The sequence below is a fragment of the Phymastichus coffea genome, unplaced genomic scaffold, assembly GCF_024137745.1.
Source record: "Phymastichus coffea isolate CEN01 unplaced genomic scaffold, Cenicafe_Pcof_1.1 PCOF00100, whole genome shotgun sequence".
Lineage (NCBI taxonomy): Eukaryota > Metazoa > Arthropoda > Insecta > Hymenoptera > Eulophidae > Phymastichus > Phymastichus coffea.
Window position 1 is genome coordinate 446,895 of NW_026706911.1, and position 18,898 is coordinate 465,792.

At 43.4% G+C, this 18,898-nt stretch overlaps 2 protein-coding genes across 8 annotated transcripts in view; one reads left to right on the plus strand and one right to left on the minus strand.

The window, feature by feature from the left end:
* Nucleotides 1-15,133, minus strand: part of LOC131670095 (rho GTPase-activating protein 39-like) — a 28,173-nt gene extending 13,040 nt beyond the window's left edge. For all 6 annotated transcript variants that reach the window (XM_058945458.1, XM_058945456.1, XM_058945453.1 and 3 more), the window contains exons 1-2: nt 14,882-15,133; nt 665-766 (exon numbers count right to left, since the gene is read on the minus strand). In XM_058945458.1, the coding sequence (XP_058801441.1) occupies nt 665-766; nt 14,882-14,895 (116 nt within the window). In that variant the 5' untranslated portion in view covers nt 14,896-15,133. The remainder of the gene's footprint in view (nt 1-664; nt 767-14,881) is intronic.
* Nucleotides 15,134-16,236: 1,103 nt separating this feature from the next.
* Nucleotides 16,237-18,608, plus strand: LOC131670115 (ras-related protein Rab-18-B-like). 2 transcript variants are annotated; one of them, XM_058945489.1, is made up of 5 exons: nt 16,237-16,551; nt 16,625-17,039; nt 17,292-17,409; nt 17,478-17,795; nt 17,867-18,608. In XM_058945489.1, the coding sequence occupies exons 2-5, from the start codon at nt 16,966-16,968 to the stop codon at nt 18,026-18,028; spliced, it is 672 nt and encodes a 223-aa protein (XP_058801472.1). In that variant the 5' UTR covers nt 16,237-16,551; nt 16,625-16,965; the 3' UTR covers nt 18,029-18,608. The 2 variants fall into 2 exon arrangements, with proteins under 2 accessions (XP_058801472.1, XP_058801471.1); XM_058945488.1 differs by having other exon boundaries at nt 16,237-17,039.
* Nucleotides 18,609-18,898: the final 290 nt, after the last annotated feature.

An 18,898-nucleotide genomic window follows, 5' to 3' on the forward strand; every position in this document is an offset into this window, starting at 1 on the left:
GAGCTTTCGCGATTTCATCACGAAGAGTTGAGAGTTTGATGGTTTTGCTGCCCGTGCAACTTTACAAACTTAGTGCTTTAGCTGAGCTGTCGTGGAGTACGCGACATCAATTGCGTATGCGATACTTGCGAAGAGGTCCACGTTTCGTTATGTTGATCGTTATTTTTTTTTTTTTTTTTTTGTCAGTTATTGTCTGCGAGCAAAAATGCATTCTATTACACGAGTTTAATAATTTTTTTTTCGAGTTTTTTTATCGCACATAATTTATAAACATCAATTACTCCGTTGCTAATTGAATACTCAAACGAGCTAATTTGAAAAGCAGCGTTTACCAACAAAGCGGCAAGAGCGCTATTTGTTACGATGCACAACTATTTTTAGACGTTTATTCAAAGCTCTAGTACTCTTTTATAGCACAGCAATTTCTCATAAAAGCTCCGATGTTAAATAATTGTAGAGGGAAAGGGAGTTCCTATAAAAACGTGAGCATCCGTAATATTAAATCGATAAAATAGCGCGGAGCGTGTATTTCACGCTACACAATCTAATGTATTAATCGAGAGAAAGAGAGAGAGAGAGAGAGTGAAACACACCGAAGAAAAATACTTGAAAGAGCAGCGGACTCGGTCTGGAGTATGGAGGCGTAAAAGTACATAATACTCACACAGGAACACCTGGTGGCGGATCCCAGACGCACTCGCCGGTCGTCAGATTGGCGTACATGTGCTCCTTTGTCTTGGGCTCGATGATCTCCACCCACTCCATTCTGCGAAGGAAAGGCAACGAGGCGATCAGAAATCGGTCGCGTGTGCGGCGGAAGAGGCGCAAGGTAAATCGCAAGGCTCGCTCGCCCGCGATGCTTTCGTTTTTGCTCTCGTTTCTCGTTGGCTGCGGCGGCGAGGAGCGCGCCAACGGATAAAAGCAAATTAGCGCCGTGGAGAACTGCTGCCTGCAGCCGACCGCTCGCAAACACTTTCCTCCTCCGATTCTCTTTCTACGCGCTGCGCTCGTGCGCGCACACCTACGAGCATTGATCCCCGACTTCGCCGAGCGACGCACTTTCGACGCTCAATGGTCGCCGATGGGCTTTCGTCCCCGCTACGCGTTCGCGCTCTTCGTCTGGCCTCGCCTCGGCTGCACTATTCTACGGCATGAACTTGAAATATTGAATCGAGGGCTCTCTCGCTCGCTCTCTAACGCTATACGTAGAAAGAGAGAGCCTTTGACGATCCAATCGCGTAAAAATTGTGTCAAGCGATTGGAGAGTACTCGAAAGAACGATCGGTTGATGCCACTTTGTCGATTCAGTGTCGACTTTGGGTTATCGATCTTCAAGGAAAATTATCCCGTCGTGTGCGCTTTTTTTATTAGACGCACTACGTTTTATCGGCATTCAGCTTGGGCAACAGCTTCATATAATAATATATACTTCACGGTCTCCGCGGGGATCTCGTTTAGTCTACTTTGCTATGCTTAAATTGTGCAGGGGCCTGAAAGCGCGTCATGACAAATGATGTCAAAAGTGTATAAGGTCAGAAATCGCTTTATATGCGCGGTGGTATTCATTGTGCAGCGAGGCCCCGGCAATAAAACAATGATAACGAACGACTTTTAACCGAACTCCCCTCTGATGACGCGACGACAGCGTAATTGGAAATGAACGAGAGATTGCATTCGCCCCACTTGCACTTTATTCCAGCCATCTATTGCATAGCGAATGCTATTAATTTTCCAATAACACTGAGTATACATGGTCGTCAAGGAATTTTATGGCTGCCAAAGTTCTCCGTACACATTTATTTTAAATGTTACATTAAATTCTGGCACTCGAATGAAAACTAATGAATCTTTCAGTTATGAAAAAAATTAATAAACTAATAAATGATGGCATTGCTACATGATTTTACAATGATTATTGACAACAATAAAGAGCGAATAGTTAACGTGTTAAAATACAGCTAAAGGCTTGCGATGGATGAGTTGAAATCGGAAGTTAGTTTTCATTGCGACTAAACTTGATTGTTAAAATGCGCGAAAACCCCTACAGTTAACCAATTCAAAATTGTCCATTAGTTCATCGATAGGGCAAAAGACCATGTGAAAGAAGGAACAAACCAAAGTGAAATTTTGTCATCAATCTATAACATAAAGTGGACTCAAGCGATGAGCTGTAGAAAGTTAAGATCATAACGTTGCACGGATATGCGACAAACAACACGAGCGATAGTATTGTCTAGGTATACCATATGATATATTATAAAAACATTGCATTCTACGTAATCTCGTGACATTCGCCGAATAGATTTTACAGTACACTCAACTTACCCGACACGAACGCATAACTTTTTATTTTGACGTATTTACGTAATACACATACCAACTGAGATGGGTACGGCATGATATAAGTAAAAGTAAATCTGCTTGAATATATATATATATACACACACACACTTGTAGATATCGACAAATTTAAGGAAATAATGAGTTTGTCTAAAAAAAGAAAATAATTTTTAAGAAACCTCCGAGGTATTCGGGAATATTGACACAGAGCACACTTGAAAATGTTGGAGGAGCGCTATTGATTCTTTCAATGAAAAAGCAAAATTCAAGACTTGAACGATTAACTAAGTATTATACACGCGAATGAATAGGCAATCTCAATAACGCCCATCAAGAATTTTTCAATGTCAGCAGTTAGCTGTAGTAAAAATTGTTTCTATTTATTTTTAGCGCGAGAGAAATCGACAATGAGCAACGACTGGGACATCACCCGTGTTTCATGCCAAGAACGCCTCACGGACCCTCGAACGATTTAGTCAAGCGCAAATACGAGTAAACTACGAAATAATACGATCGACTGCGGCTGTTACAAAAATTGCAAATGACCTATGGTCCACAGAAACCGTTCACAGAAATCACGATGAACTTTGATTTAAAAAACACAACTGCATCTTCTGTGCTAAGGATGCTTCTTAAAATTTTCTGGATGTTGAGAAAATCTCCTTGACAACGAGCAAAGAAAACTTTCTGCGCTTCCTCGAGAGACACGAGAATACTCTGTGAGTCAGCGAAATACGGAAATAAGACAAATCCGAAATGTTCGAAATTTCTGAATCGTATCCTCATCCATCGATGATTTACTAGCAGCTGAGACCCGTTATCGTTCAGATTATGTCGAACCTTTTGATAAGAAAAGAGAGGACATTATAAAATGACGATGACTAAATGTAAACTTGACTCATGCGCTGGTGATGTATCGATTCGCTCGGTCTAGCGCGATGAATACTTAAAATAAGATTTTTCAAATGTAACGTGGATTTTTGTATGCTCTTCTGTACACATACGTTGCTTTGTATTGAGGTCATAATATAAATTTGATGCGCACTGCCTGCTCACGCGCGTAAAGTGGTAGCATTTGTATTCAAAGCCGCAATTTCGCGTCAGCAACACCTTTCGTGAAATTGTAGCGCGGCATAGCGAATAAGTATAGTTTGCGTTAATATTTGATAAACCTCTAATCATTCGGTAAGAAACTACTCGCGAATGGAAAATTGTCGAATGCTTATCTCGCAATCGAGCTGCCGGTTAGACAATACATCCGCGTGCGTGACTCGAAGACATTGTGCCGTTGCACTCAAAAACCTTTTCCACTCTAAACAATGCGCGCCGCTACTGATGGTCTCGCAAAAGCCTTGGCAGTGTTCGAAGCCATTGCTGTGACTTTGCGAGCTAACCAAGTTCGTTACGTCGAAAAAGTTGTCGAGCCAAGAGCAAAAGCGCCGAGCCGCTGGCCCGCGCGAGTGTCCAACTTGATTTTCATCGGCGAAAAGCGGCGTCGTGTGCAAATTGAGCTCGCCGAGTTTTACGCGCGTGTAATAAGAGGCTAGACACAAAGGCCTTTGCAAAGTGTATTCGCGCGAGCGGCACCGACGAGGAGACAAAAAGGCCACGAGTTGGCCTAGACCGGTCGCATTTTCACCGCTACAGCGGCGAGCGTCTGCGCAAGGAAAGGTGTCTGGCAGCGGTGTCGATAAAGAAGGGGGGGCTGCAGATAGTTTTCTCTCTCTCTCTCTCTCTCCAAGTTTCAAAAGCTGGAGCATCGAGCGACGCGCGCGCGTTGCCCTGACCATTGCGAAGCGTGCAAAATCTACCACTTAAAATCAATCTGGGTCAACTAGCGATTTTGCACTTGAATTGCGTATCCGTTTTGCGTTGCATACTCGCGAGCGCGCGCTGACTGGCTTTTGATCTGCCTTCGAGATCAATTTTTTTCAAACGTCAAGTGTCGCTTTTACTTCGTATATCTTCGCCGTATCTTGTCGAGTATGCTAATTTCAACGGGAAAATGATTTTCAAGCAAACTCGACCATCTCGAGAAAGTTCCCCCTTTACACGTGTAATCACAGCTCAGGCCTGCACCAAGCTAAATCGTGTCGTTATTCAAAAATAATTTTTCATTCCTCTACTTTCGTCGACAATTGTTTCATCTTTGAAAGCCGGCATCGATATGAAATGTTAATAATAGACTCTTTTCAAGAAAGTTATTTGATCATTTTTCGCGGCGCTGAATAAAATTTTCTTTCTTCATTTTCACGAAAGCTTTACTCTAGCCGCCTATGAAAACTTTTCAAATAAACTTTTATACACCATAAAGTTTAATGCGAAAAAGAGAGAAAAAAGCGTTAAAAGTCCTTTCAAAATGTACATACCCATCAGAAGTGATTTGAAAATCTGACGAACGCACACTGTAGCTTGAATATTTATCACGCCACGAGGAACTGAGACTTTCTCTAATAACTGTTGACAAAAAAAAAAATGAAAATGCTAAAACTGAAAGGGCAAAATAGCGTTGAATGCTAGTATCAATCGCGTTGAAATTGATTGGCTTTCCGTCGCGCGAACACGGCAACAAATGCACGACTCAGTCGGGCTTTGGAGAATCGTAAAATTACGCGATTCCCGAATGAATATTCATGGTGGGAAACTCTGTAACCAGAAGCACTTCGCAACTGAATAAATCACGTGTTTGCGATACCAAATCAAATATTTTATATTTTTTTGGCTCTCGCGATGAGCAATCGCGCAAACCTATCGGGCATTCATCGCGTCTTTGTCAAAGCACTCGAAATAGCCGCTACCGAAGCACTCGAAAAGCTGATACGTGCAAGAAAGTGAAAGGAGGCGAGAGAAAAGCCTCGTCATTCCCGCGCACGAAAAAAACTCTTCGTCGTCGGCGAACAAATCGATACGATAGCCCTCGCGCGCGTCAATTCGAGAGGGTCTCTCTCTCTCTCTAATCGCAGTCCAAACAGATCAATCGGTTTTTAACCCAGTTGCCTGACACGCTGCACGAAAGAGCTTCCGTCGATAAAGTCATGCTTGCCGCGACCGCCAAAGGAAAACGGACCCAGCCGCGGCAATGTGTGGCGGCGCGGATTCCTCGAGGAAAAAGTGTCGGCGGTGCGCGGCCGCGACAGTCACGAAGTGATCGCCTTCCGTGCACGATCTCTCTCGCCGACACCGCGCGCGTACGAGCGGACAACGAAAATCGCGCGCGCTCGAGACTGAACGGCGCCCGCGATTTCACCACGCTCTTGCGCATAAAATATCGCGAAGTGATTGCCACGAGAAACAAAGAGCAAAAAAAGGCACGCGGATCGGAGAGCGAGGATTGGTATAAGCCAGTAATGCCTCGCGCGGATCACGCGCGTAATACTCGTTGAAAAAGCCTAACTTTTCGTCGTTTCCCCTCCGGCAAGCTCGCTGCAGATAAGTCTTAAAAAAAGCCTCGCAGTTTTCAAAGGAGAGCCTTTTCACGAAAACTCGCGGATAATAAAAGTTTCCATCTCCGTGTGCGGCGACACGCGCTCGTCGTCGGCGCCTAACCGCTTTGAAAATTAACGGAAACCGTTATTAAAACTGCGCCACTTACGTCACGCAGCTACACTGATTCGCGTAAAACGCGAACTGCTCGGACACCTCGGGCAAAATGAGTGTATCGGCCTGATAGAACGGCGATGTGTAATCAAGTAAGAGCTTACGAAAGAGTGACCGACGGTAAAAGAAAAAAAAAATGAAAAAAAAAAAAAAAAAAAAAAGAGGCTCGGCATGTACTCTTCTTCCAACTATCCTCGCTCTCTTCAGCATTCGCTCGGTCGGCCGCCCATTATCCCGTAAATATTTAAACAAGCCGACGCTTGTTCTCCGCGCGCGCGTACAGTGTTTCAGCTCGCCCGTATATACAATCTAGCCAGGGAAAACATGTACGCGCATCCACCGAATGCGGTGTAACCGACGAATCCTCGCCAGAGTACGCGACATTATTTACGATTCTCGCGGATATTGACATTTTCGAAAGGAAGCCATACAGTTGTAAAAAAATCGTCGAGTTGCGCGTTATTTTATTTTTTTTTTGTTTCGTACTGTGATATTTTTCATAGACGGAATAGACTTTTTTTTCAGCGGGTCTCCGGTTAGTTTATATTTGATCTGCCAAAATACTTCAGGTGAGGGTTTATTTATCGAATCGTGGGTAGAACCATGATTTTTCAATTCCAGCGAATCTTATACTAATAAATTGCACGAATAGACCGTGAAATGTTTTGGCATCAATTTTGGCCCATATTACGCAGATTCCAAAGATAAATCGAGACCTTCTCTTTGTTTTCAGTGTAAATGCGTATTTCTGCCTTTCAAGCCATTCCTTAGAATAGCTCAATTTCTCGTCAATATTATCACGCGAGCACTCGTTCAATTGTAAATTCAAAGCGTAATCGTTTAGGCTACGTACAAAAAAGAAATCTGATTGAATTTTGTATTTTATTAACGATTTATTTGTACTTTAATCGAGTGAAAAACTTATGCAACCATTGAAATATTTCCTCGATTAGCGAGAATGCCAGAAGAATGAAAAGCGAGCGTAGCATTCAATTGCGGCAGTCATATTCAATGTTCAATGCGATTCTGTTATTTTAACGGTAGCATTCTAAATGAATGTTTTATTCGGCAAGTATTTCTGTCTGAAGATGCGTTTATTCGAGTCGACATCTTAATTAACGTATCTAATTCCAAGCGTTAACAAAGAAAAGCCAAATGAGTCTATATATGTGGAATTGATAACAATCTGATATCCAAATAAAAATTTATCGGAAAAGATTAGTATTCATCAGGATTGGAAGCTCGAATACTCATCTCTCCATAGCCATCTGCATTAGGAAGCAAGAAAATTGGCACGCTCGAGGTCCAATAACAGCCCGGCTAACAAAAACGAGAAACGAGTCGTCGTCATCTATCGTATCTGCATGGCTGGAGGGGGTATGAACAGGAATCGATCTGACGACGGGCACTTGGGGGCTTTTCTTTCAGCGGCTTTAGCAGTACGTGCGACCCTCATTTACGTGCGCATCTATACGTTCCGTGCGCGACGAGGGAGGCAAAAGGAAATGATTCATCGACGAGAACCGAACTGAAAATCGTCTCTTTGGAACGAAGCCAGCGAACAAACGCAGTTTGGTCATTTTCCTCTTTTCCCTCCCCATTATCGCTTTATTCAATGCGACGGCGACTTTCTTTTTACTTATCCCTCTTTTTAACTTTCCAACGCGAGAAACACCGGTTCAGACGTATAGTGTCACGCTTTGAACAATGAGCTTTTAGCACGGATGCGCTTAATGACAATGTCTCTCTCTCCCTCTCTCGCTCTTTTGGTTTTTTTTTCAGTACAGTTTAAGTCGCCTGCGACTGAAAGTTACTTTGTGCGAATGAACATATATAAACTCGCAAAAGAAATAATCTTCTTGTCGCAGAGTGATAATCTATAGCAAACATTTAGCGTAGACCGATTTAGAATCGATTATACAAAGTTTTTCGCCCGCGTCTAATTCGTATCCTCGACAGTGAGAGATAAAAAAAGCTATTTCCAACGGATTATTGTAACGCTTCGAAGCTCCCCGCCCCCCTCTTTCAAGCGAAAAACAATTGTCACGACAGAGCAGAAGCTTCGCTTCTGTTTTGACGCACTCAGTTTGTAAATCTTGCAGACACTCGATCGCGCACGAGTTCACTTTTTGTCCTGCGTTTCTGTTACTTCGATAGCTCCTCTCTCTCTCTCTCTCTCTCTCTCTCTCTCTCTCTCTCTCTCTCTCTCTCTCTCTCTCTCTCTCTCTCTCTCTCGCTCTCTCTCTCTCTCTCTCTCTCTCTCCCTCTCTCTCTCTCTCTCCTCTCTCTCTGCTCTCTCTCTCTCTCTCTTTCTGCCCGAGCGTACCGCCCGAGTGAGTCACGCGTGTGTACGATTCTCTTTTTTTTTAGGATCGAAAGATTTCTCGAAATTCAAATGCGACACGCAACATCAACTCGCGTATTTGCTATCGGATTTAGCACTAGTACAATGGTCTCAAGTTAGAACATGAAATTAAACGTCGATATGATTAGAATGACTTGCGTGCGTGGAAAGCGTAATCCAATGAATTATCCATTAAGCCTAAACAGCATATTATCGCGTCGGATCACTTAAGAATGATCGCAAGCGAAGGTGCGCGTGGAACTTTTATTCCGTTGGGCATTATCATTGCCAATGGAGAGCGGGTACGTATGGGCGCAGTCTAGGCGCCACGCGTGTACACAATCAAATTCCATCCTCCGTTGCGATCTATTAATAAAGGGAAGCCAAAACAAAGGCAGCGCGGCAAACGAGTTGCCCGGCGAGTTGACGGAAAATAAACGATTCAGCGGCTTTCCTCGGGGTCACACGCTGGTGGCTCTCGAGCCAATTTTACAATGCATAAGCCGCGCGATATCCCGCTCTCGGGCGTATGTAACTGACGTAACCGGGGCTCTTTACGAGAGCGAACGCACGCACAAGTTCTATTTTCGGCGGAGACGCGAAAGAATCGCGAGCGCGCGCTCTCGCGTCTTTCGCGCCCAACTCCCAAGGCATCCACGGCCGCGGATCACTCGTTGAGCGCGCGACTTCTTTCAAAGGGTCGCCCCGTCTCGCGTGCGACGGAGAGCGCATTGATAAGCGAACGAATCGAACGACGCTCGTGGAAACAAAAAGACGCGCGTACCTGTCGATCGCGAATCCTCCCGCAGCAATCGGGATTCTATACGAACGTTTAGTTATATGCAGCCTTACGTAACGGAATTTCTCGCTCGTTTCTCATCGAAATTTACCGATATCGGACCGTGCTGCGTGTACTTCCCCGAAAGAGACTACGGCGCGTATAACACCTTTACATAATAATTTACGATCCACGCAAAAAAAAAAGTCATGAGCTGCATTCACTTCCGACGTTTTTTTTTAATTTGTTTTTCTCGCTTACGCAAAATCCTCTTAGCACCTTGTGGCATAAAACGAGCGACTACAATTTACCAGCAGAGTGAAAGTCAACTTAAAATGTGTGCTTGCGCGGCAAGGAGGGGGGGGGGGGCTTAGCATAATCGATCGAACAGCAAAACGCCGGCCGGCGGAAATAGTTTTAACGAGGCGCGCGCGCTGCAGAGGGAATTTTCAGCTGCTCGGGCATCCCGTTCGGATCGATGAAACGTCGACTGCGACGAAACTACGGCCAAGTGGCGGATTAGGCGCGTTGTTTGCTCGGCTCAATTGGACGGACTCGTTCGCCGATCAATCAAATCTGGTCGCTCCAATTGCACGATAAAACGAGGCTCGGCGCGCGGCTGCTTCTCGAAAGCTGCAAGAGTGCGCGAGGCGTCGTCGACGAGGACGGGGCCCCCCGTTCGATGGGAATTCGCGCGAAACCGCTTGACTTTCGTCGGGACCGCGAGCTCGAATCACTCGCGAGCCATTGGATTCCGCGGATACGCGCGACAGTCGTGCAGCTGGCCGGGCTTCGAGAAGGCGACACGAGCGCCGGTTTAATTGGCCCGAATTAGGCGGCGTCGCGCTCTCTCGCTCGGCTGCCTCGCGAAAGGGACGCGCAGTGCGTGCGCCGCACGCGCCCTCGATTCTGTCGCTCGCAGAAACGTCTCGCGCGCGCGCGGCAACGGCAGAAGCTTAGGGGGAGAGGAGACACTCGGAGCCACAGCCGTCCGACTTTTCGAGCGTAATTACTTGATGTGCCGACGTCGAGCGCGGGGGATTCAGCTGTATACAATAACGCCTAAGTGCCGGGTCCAATCGAGTGTGGGATCGCGTGCTCACGGCGGCTATCAGTTTGCCGCGTTTTGCGGCTCGGACGAACCTGTTTGCGTACGCAGCGGCATTAAGCGCAACTCTATAACGTTCCCCAAAGCCAATCAGAAGCTGAATTGCGCTCGAGAGTCACTGGAACTCAATCGATAGGATATTATGAGATACTTGGGGCTTTTCCAAGTATGGCGTGCTATGATAGCTAGTGACGCGAACGTAACAACAGTCACGGCAACTGCATTTCCATTTAGAAATGTTCGGGAAAAGAAAAGAAATAGACAACAAAGCGAACGAACGGAGAACCATAGCGGTTCTTGCAATGAAGTACGCGCACGCTGTCATTTTATAACTTTTTACCGTAGACGTCGTAGTTTGTCTCCGTTGTTGTTGCCCGCCGTTTAAAGCAACACCGCGTGCATTTTTCGCGCACGGCTAATCACAGAGCCTCATGAAAGTTTTATAAAAGCAGATGAAAAAAGAAGAAGGAGGATAGGCTGGCGCGCGCGATAATGCAAACGAGCAGAGGTTATTACGAGAGCGCGAGGGGGAAATCGGCGAGATTGAAGCGCGCGCACGATACGCGCGCAGGCCGGAGAAAAGCATCCTCTCGACGCTTAACGGTTCGCCTATCCTTCTTGGTAAGATCCGGAAGCACGCGAAACGCATTTCGTACTTACTGTACCGCGACACACGCGCGCGCATAGAGCCTGAAACGCGGTACGTTTCGAGCAACAACACATGACACCCGCGACGTCGATGGAGAGCAGAGAAGAAGAAAGCTCGCCTACGAAATCCTTGGTGCGAGGTACACACAGGCGAGCTCGCTGCTGGCTGCCGCCGAGGGAAGAATTGCAGCGAATGCACAAAAGAGCCGGAGAGAGTGTCGTTATATAGTGTTTCGCGAACGCGAGACACGTCACGATTATTATATGCGACGACGAGTAGTGTGTGTGTGTGTGTGTGTGTGTGTGTGTGTGTGTGTGTGTGTGTGTGTGTGTGTGTGTGTGTGTGTGTGTAAGAGATAGAGAGAGATGGCGAAGGTTTCGGCAATCTCGACGAGAGAAAAGAAATGCGCAGCGTCGCTTTTTTAATTAGACGGGCTGCAGCTTTGCAATGCTATTTCTTAAACTGCGCCGGGTCGCGAAATTATTTAACGAGTCTCGCCGTACTCGTTGTGCAATCCCAAGTGAGCGCTCATCCACGCGAGGCAGCTTCGAGCATTCTACGATAACTGTTTATCGAATTTTGATGATTGCTCTTCGGGGAGATGCGCAGCGTAAAACGACACGGCGGTATAATCTGGAAATTAGCGACTGGTGCAATCGTAAATTGTTGCGCGAGCTGCAGAGATTTGTTGCGCATAATGAGCTACTAAAAGGAAGCTCGGCGCAGCGCAACGTGAAAATTGTAGAACGAGCATACGACGTCTCAATCGAACTTGCGCGTTGTGAGCGTCAAATGCAAATTAGCGTCTAATGCCAGCCTCCGCGGCGGCCGCTTGTGAATTTAACTGCCAGCCACAATAACAATGGCGATTAATTTCGCCCCGCGTCGTCGTGATGAAAATTGAAAATATAACATAGACGCGCATTAAAGTGCGCTTCAACGACACGACGCTTGGGAAAACAAGTTTTTACCCCGCGACGGCGTAGTGTCGCCACGGTAATAACATAAAATTCGTAGCGACTCTGTCATCGTATACGGTTACAAGGGGCATTGTGCAGAAACAGAGTGGACGCTTATTTTGTATTAACGTCGTAACCGCGACGATTTACAACTGGCGTGACGGCGAAACGATTGTTTCTTACGGTGACTTTTCGTGCGCGGCTAAAATAGAAGGAAAAAAAAGGCGGACGAGAGATCAAAGTCCTGAGACGCGGGGAAGCTGAGTCTGACTCATCGCGAAAGCGTTAATGAATCGAGCCTTGAGTTACAATCTATCGACGCGAGGGCGAACAGTCGGCAATCAATAATGATTTTCCATTTTCCAGTCTTCTCGTGATTCGATAAACTCTTGCCATTGACAATGAGCGAGTAATTGCATCAAGCGTGATTCCGTGCGGGAACAATTGCGAAAGACAACGACGAGTAGAGGAAGCTAATCGAAACTTTTTCAATTCGCCCAAGTCCCACAAAACCCACGCGCTAACACAGACACGCGCGCGCGCGCACACGAGAGAGACGAGCAGACGTTAAAAAGAGAATAGCGCAAAGCAAAAGGATGTCGACGGAGAGTAAGTATAGTTCGCGGTCCCACCCAAAGTCGGCGCATATGTGCATGCGGTTCGCTCGTCTCGAACGTCGTGAGTGCCTTTTAACGCAGTTATCAAGGCGCGTGCTATTCTTTTATTTTTTTTTTTTTTCCAAATCGACGCGCGTCCCTTCTATCCCTTCTCGTCTGTGGCTGCAGCGCCTTCAAAGACCTTGGCGAACTTTGAAGCGTGGGTGTAACATTTATAAAGCGAGATCGAAATCAGGATGGCGCGTCGCCTCGCTCTGTCGCGGCAGTTGAGCTTCTATTGTTTTGTGTTTTTCCGTTACGGAGCTGCTAAAGCAACGTGGGCGTTCAACACGAGTGGCCGTCGCTGCGGTACTGCCAAAGCTTGCGAAAAATTCGCGAGTCCCGAAAAACCCAAATCTCGCGGAAATCCAGTTGTTTCCAGAAGCAAGGCAGACGTATTTCTCTTTTTTCCCGTAGACGCTTTTCGCGACGTACATTTAAAATCGAGCCCGCGCGAGGGGGTTGCGAAAATATCGAAGCGCGCAAAAACTTGTTTCGTCGCTCGCAAGCGAATTTGCTGCTTTAGCACGCTTATCGAAAACACTTTTGAAACAATAGCGAGTCGCTTCGAGGATTTTATGAAATCTTGATGTGTGCGAGGCGATCGATGAGGAAATGTATTCGTGTGGTTGGTGGAAAATTGATTGCCATTCGGCGAGAAGAAAGCAAGCGGCAAGCTCTTTAAATTTTCCGCGACCCTCACCCACGAAAGACCTCGGGGGCACGTAAAAACAAAAGCAGCGCACAAGAGAGAGAGACAGACAGAGGGGGCGGCGTTCTTTGGAAAAAAGCAAAGTAGCTGGAGAATGATGTGGTGATATACGCAATGTACACCGTCGTCGTCGCCCAATTGACTGGCAGAGACTTCACCTCCTTTTGGTTTTAATAATGCATGGTGATTCCGAAGAACAGAAAAAAACCATCCAGACCGTTGCAGAGCACGTTTATATTCTTTCTTCTCGTATTGACTGACACGAACTTGAAATTGCGGAGTAAACTTGCGCCAGAAAGTAAATCGATTTGTTCCAGTTGCAAAACTTCGCGTCGTTTTTTTTTTCTTGACTGGACTGCACTTCTTTCCTATTTTTCTGGCGCTTGGATACACTATAACTACTTAGAAATATAAAAAGTACTTAAGAGTTATGTATGAAAAAAGTGTGCGTAAGAGTAGAAAATCTATACTTTAGAGCTCTAAAAAGCAGCGAGATGAGAGTTTTTATTTTTTTTCAAAGGAACGGGAAAAATAAAAAACTACCGCAGACTATGCGTGGACTGGAGGACATGAACACAAAAGACACGAGATAACGCGGAGAGAAAAAAACGATTTTGGCCTTCCCTTTTGAGCTCCTTCATTCATTTTTTTGTTACCGCCTGCGATAGAGTACACAGAGAGCGTCGTGTATATACGCGGACCTTTAATTATGAATCCAATCCACACGCTGCTGCCGCTATTGAGTTTGAAAGTGAAACTTTCATTCCCTGCGCACGGGCTCACGTTGATTACTTTTACCGAATCTAACTTTTAGATATCCTACACTCGCTTATCGCTCTCTTGGCTGTCATCGACCATTTTCACCGTTCCCAAAAGAAAATAAATCAGCAGCTATATAACCCTCCCCCTATCACAATTAAAAAGAAACTCGAGAAAGTGCCAAGTGCAATCAAGCAATTCGAAGTAAAATTTCGTTTCCGGATTCATGTTCGCGCAGTAGTACAACCTACCGGGAGAAAGAAAAACCGACAACCGACAAATTTTTGTCGCCTCTATACCTGAGGCACAAAAAATGTGAAACATATAGAGAGCAAAAAAACGCAAGACATTTTCTCATCAAGAAAACTTGGTTCTCGCTGATGGAGAGAGAAAGAGAGAGAGAGAGAGAGAGAGAGAGAGAGAGAGAGAGAGAGAGAGAGAGAGAGAGAGAGAGAGAGAGAGAGAGAGAGAGAGAGAGAGAGAGAAGGAAGCCCTCGAGGGACAAAATGACTAGACTTGCTGTATAGCTGCATTCATCGCTTTTGGGAAGCAGCCTCGAAAAAGAGTCCCACTCGTGTGAGAAGGAAGAGGCCGAGACTCACGTGTGTACACTTCCTGCGGCTCGTGATAGCTAAAACTCATCACGTACGTTAAAAATTGATCTTTTTTGTTCTTTCTCTCACTTTCTGGCCGCCGATGGAGCAACGAAATCCCAAATGTTACAACCCTCAGGGAATAATACCTAATTATCTCGAAGCTTTCCTCCTACACGGGTTCTACTTTTTCCTAATTGCATCGGCGACGGCCAGAGCAAGCTAGTACGTAGCATTCCCTTTAAACGGCACAGCAGCCCTGTCGCCCACGCTCTCCTCTACATATATATACGTGGACTCGCGTATATATACAGATGAAAAAAAAATTGGATATCGATTCGCGCGGGAGTGTGTGCACACACAACCACATGTATATAAACGCGTACCTTTCGGATGCCATGGTGTCCTCGTGGCTGACTGCGTACAAATTTGCTGTTCGCAGTCTTACACAAATTGTAATCTTTTGCAATAAATTGCACGTAGGGGTTACATATTACTGATACACGCACAAATCGGCACACTCTCGCTCTCTCGGACTCACCAACTCGCCATTTTCCACACACAACACACTCGCACACACGTACACGTACGTATACACGAGCGAGAGAGCTGGAGCAGCAGCAACCTCTCGACGCGAGCTCGACCCCTTCGCTACTGCTTCGACTGCCGAGGTTGCCCCGCCGCCATTTTCCCAGTATTAGACCCCCACCTACCAACAAACGATCTCTCGCGCTCTCTCCCTCTCTCTCTTTCTCTCTGATCGAAACGAGCGTGCTGCTGGGCTGCGCCGCACGGCTGTGACCGTCTCCGACCGCTTCGGTTTTGTATTTTTTTTATTTATTTATATCTGCGGTGGATTCGACGGTGGATAGTGAAAGTTCTTTCGATTTTCCAACTGATCTATGAGGTTTGATGGAGTTTCATCAGTTATTTTACTGGTGAATGATTAGTCTGAAGTCGCAACGTTGTGTTTACGTCAGAGAAACCGGAGAGAGCGCGGTTAGGGAGGAGGGGGACGTTGGAATTTTTTGAAATTTCGCGCCGTTCAGTAATGACGGAGATACTGCATGGCTCCGTTATTTTTTTCTCGCTCCTCCGACTACATATACGTACGCTGTCTATTCTCTTCGTTTTTATTAGCATACTTATATGGCGTTGCGCGTTACCCTATCCCCATCGGCGACTGCTTTTGTGTTTTTCGCTTGTTCCCCATTCTACCACGCTTGTCTTTCTCAGTTCTTGCGATAAAATAAAAATGTGCTGATGAGCTCGTTGAACGCACATGACTTCCACTCTATATCAAACGCGAAACTCTAATTAAGTCACACACATACATACACGCACGCATATATATACCATACAGCGCTGAAAGAATCGAAAACAACGTGCAATAATTATTATGGCTGAGTGCATGATACAAGCACACAACACTGTATAGCATCAACTTACATACGAACCGCACGAGCGTGCGGGAAACACGCGAATGATATTCCTTTTCACTGCAGCAACAGCGATGAAGACACGAACTAAATGTAATCTTCTCCTCGCGTGTGTACTTTCACTCTTTACGAAATCGCGTCTTGTCTCTGAAACGCTTTTTCTCTCTAGAGAGCGAGAGTACATGAGAGATGTGTTTTTTGTATTTTCGAGCGAACCCTTTTATCTCCTCTTTTGACGCGACTACGAGAGGCAAAATGCAAGTGCACGCCGCCAACTCTGTATAATGTATACATGCGAGAGTATAAATGGACGTTAGGCGACATCTGACGTGCCTTTTCTATGCCAAGGAAAATATTCGATTGCCTAGCTTAATAAGGATTGCAATTTGCTTGTTGAAGCGATTTTTCTAATTTTGCGATTAGTGCAACGTGATTTTGTGAAGCGCTTAATAATAATAAAGCAATTGTAAAAAGTTTGTGGTACAATATTATAGACATTCTCATATTATTTTCTTTAGTAAAACTCTATAATAATAGTATTATAATATGAAAAGTAAATTTCATGTTGGTTATTAAGTTAATAAAGTTATTAAAGCGACATTGAAATCTTTGTTATGGTAATGGAGAAAGCTGACGTTAATTTTGATTGATCATTATAAAAATAAAAACAACACAACAATTATTGATTAGATTATACCTGGAGTTTAAAATTTTTAAATGTCCCAAGGACGTTTCAATCGCCATCTCTAACTGATCAGCTGGACGACCGCAGACGACTACAAAAAATGACAAAATCCACGCAGCTCTTGTGCTAACAGTGACGCATTCATCCATAGTTTTGTTATTCTAATTTTCCTTGTTATAAATATTATCAATAGCAATTTAAAAGATCAAGCAAAACAGAGTTTAATCTTTTAAATTCTATAACAATATAGTTATTAATTTTCGATCGACAACTGTACTTTGCACTAATTTTTTTCAAGACAAGACTTTATATTGTTATTTTGTTTTGTAATATCATCAAAGTTGCAATGGATCGCGAAGATGAAGTTTTGACAATATTGAAAATCCTAATGATTGGCGAGACCAATGTCGGAAAATCAAGGTATGTTTGAGTATCTTTACTTTGTAGTTCTCTTATTTCTATTTTGAAGCAATCGAATACTCATCCAACCGATCAAATCTATTTACGACGTACTTTTATATTACTTTGTTATGAAGATTTGAGGTTATGTTCAACGTTTGCTTTACGATTATTTTTTAATGGAATTGAACTCTTGAAGCATAACTCAAATTATTGTCAGTACTAACAACTGGAGAGTACTGTAATCAAAACTTTTTTCATTTTGTTATTTAGTATCTTGCTAAGGTTTACGGAGGATGAATTCCATGATAACATACAAAACACAGTTGGGATGGACTACAAGTCTAAAAAAATTACAATCGATGGTAACACAGTTAAGTTAGCTATTTGGGTGAGTGTTATTTAAAGATAATTAAAATATTTATCATGTCAGTCTAATGAAAATCGACTTTTTATTAGGACACTGCTGGACAAGAAAGATTTCGTACACTGACTCCCAACTACTATCGAGATGGTCAAGGAGCTATTTTAGTTTATGATGTTACAGACAGATCAACATTCATAAGATTAGACACATGGTTGAATGAGCTACACACATATTGCAACAAAACAGACATTGTCAAAATGGTTGTTGGGAACAAGATTGATCTTCCCAATAGACAAGTTAGCATAGAAGAGGGTTTACAGTTTGCAAGAAGGCACCAAACATTATACATTGAAAGTAGTGCGAAAACTGCAGATGGAGTAAAATGTTGTTTTGAAGAACTTGTTCAGAAGGTTAAATTTTTATTATTAAAACCATTGAAAAAAAAAATTTTAATAATAAATTTATTTATATTTTTTATTAGATCATTCAAACACCAGGCCTATGGGACACATATTCCTGGAAATCTAATAATGCAAATGGCAGTAGTGGACCAAGGCAACGAATAGGAAAGAAAGGACTGCAACTAACAGATGATTACGAGCCAGACAATTCTTATTCAAGTTGCTATTGCAGTTTATTTTAATTATAAAATATATTGTGAAAGTTGGATTGATTTATTCTCAGATAAGATATAATTCCAATATGCTCATTTTTAATCTTTTTCATGTTGATTGAGTATTTTGCCTATATGAAAATCATTCTTATCAAAAAGATAATTGATATATAATGAAGTTAATACTAATTTTTTAATTTTTATGTAAGATAAAATTGTTTCCTTGCAAATATAATTTGATAACTAGCCGAAACCCATTGATCACAGCATTTTTCTGAAACATTTGTATTACTACTAAAGTAACTAAAGTAAGATGTACTATCAACCACTTTGGGAGCTTTTGTATGTTATATTTTTCAAAAAAAAATTTTTTTATAAATATAAATAAAAACGGAGTTATGACGATGTACACATATATGATGTACTATAAATTACATACATTAATATTGAGTATATAGTAACGTTTTAAAACATTCGATCGTATGATATGAAATCTTTTAAGGAACATGTGATGGTAAGACTAGTACAATGAATACTTTGTAAAAAAATCTTGTAAAATATTTATTTGTAAATAAAAAGTCGTCTTTCCACAACGTTTGCTATTGTTCTTTATTACTATGTTTTTATTTAAAAGTCGAGTATAATCGATTAAATGCATTGTTTCATATCTTGATGTGATTCAATTTGAAATTATGCTATAAAACCATGTAATTGTTAAAGAGTATGAAGATTAATTTTCAAATAAAATACTCATTGTAAAAATTATAAATTACTCTAATTAATTTAATTAATATGCGTTGCTGCAACATCGCAACTTTATCGGCAACCGTAAAGAATGTTACAGCAATGTTTGCGAAACGTTCAAATGTCCGCCTTTGTTTGAAGCCAAATGTTGCGAAA

Coding starts and splice junctions, on each gene's coding strand:
- LOC131670115 (XM_058945488.1), top strand. CDS start 16,966: ATGGATCGCGAAGATGAAGTTTTGACAATATTGAAAATCCTAATGATT. Junction 17,040..17,291: donor ACCAATGTCGGAAAATCAAG/GTATGTTTGAGT, acceptor TTTGTTATTTAG/TATCTTGCTAAGGTTTACGG. Junction 17,796..17,866: donor TTGAAGAACTTGTTCAGAAG/GTTAAATTTTTA, acceptor ATTTTTTATTAG/ATCATTCAAACACCAGGCCT.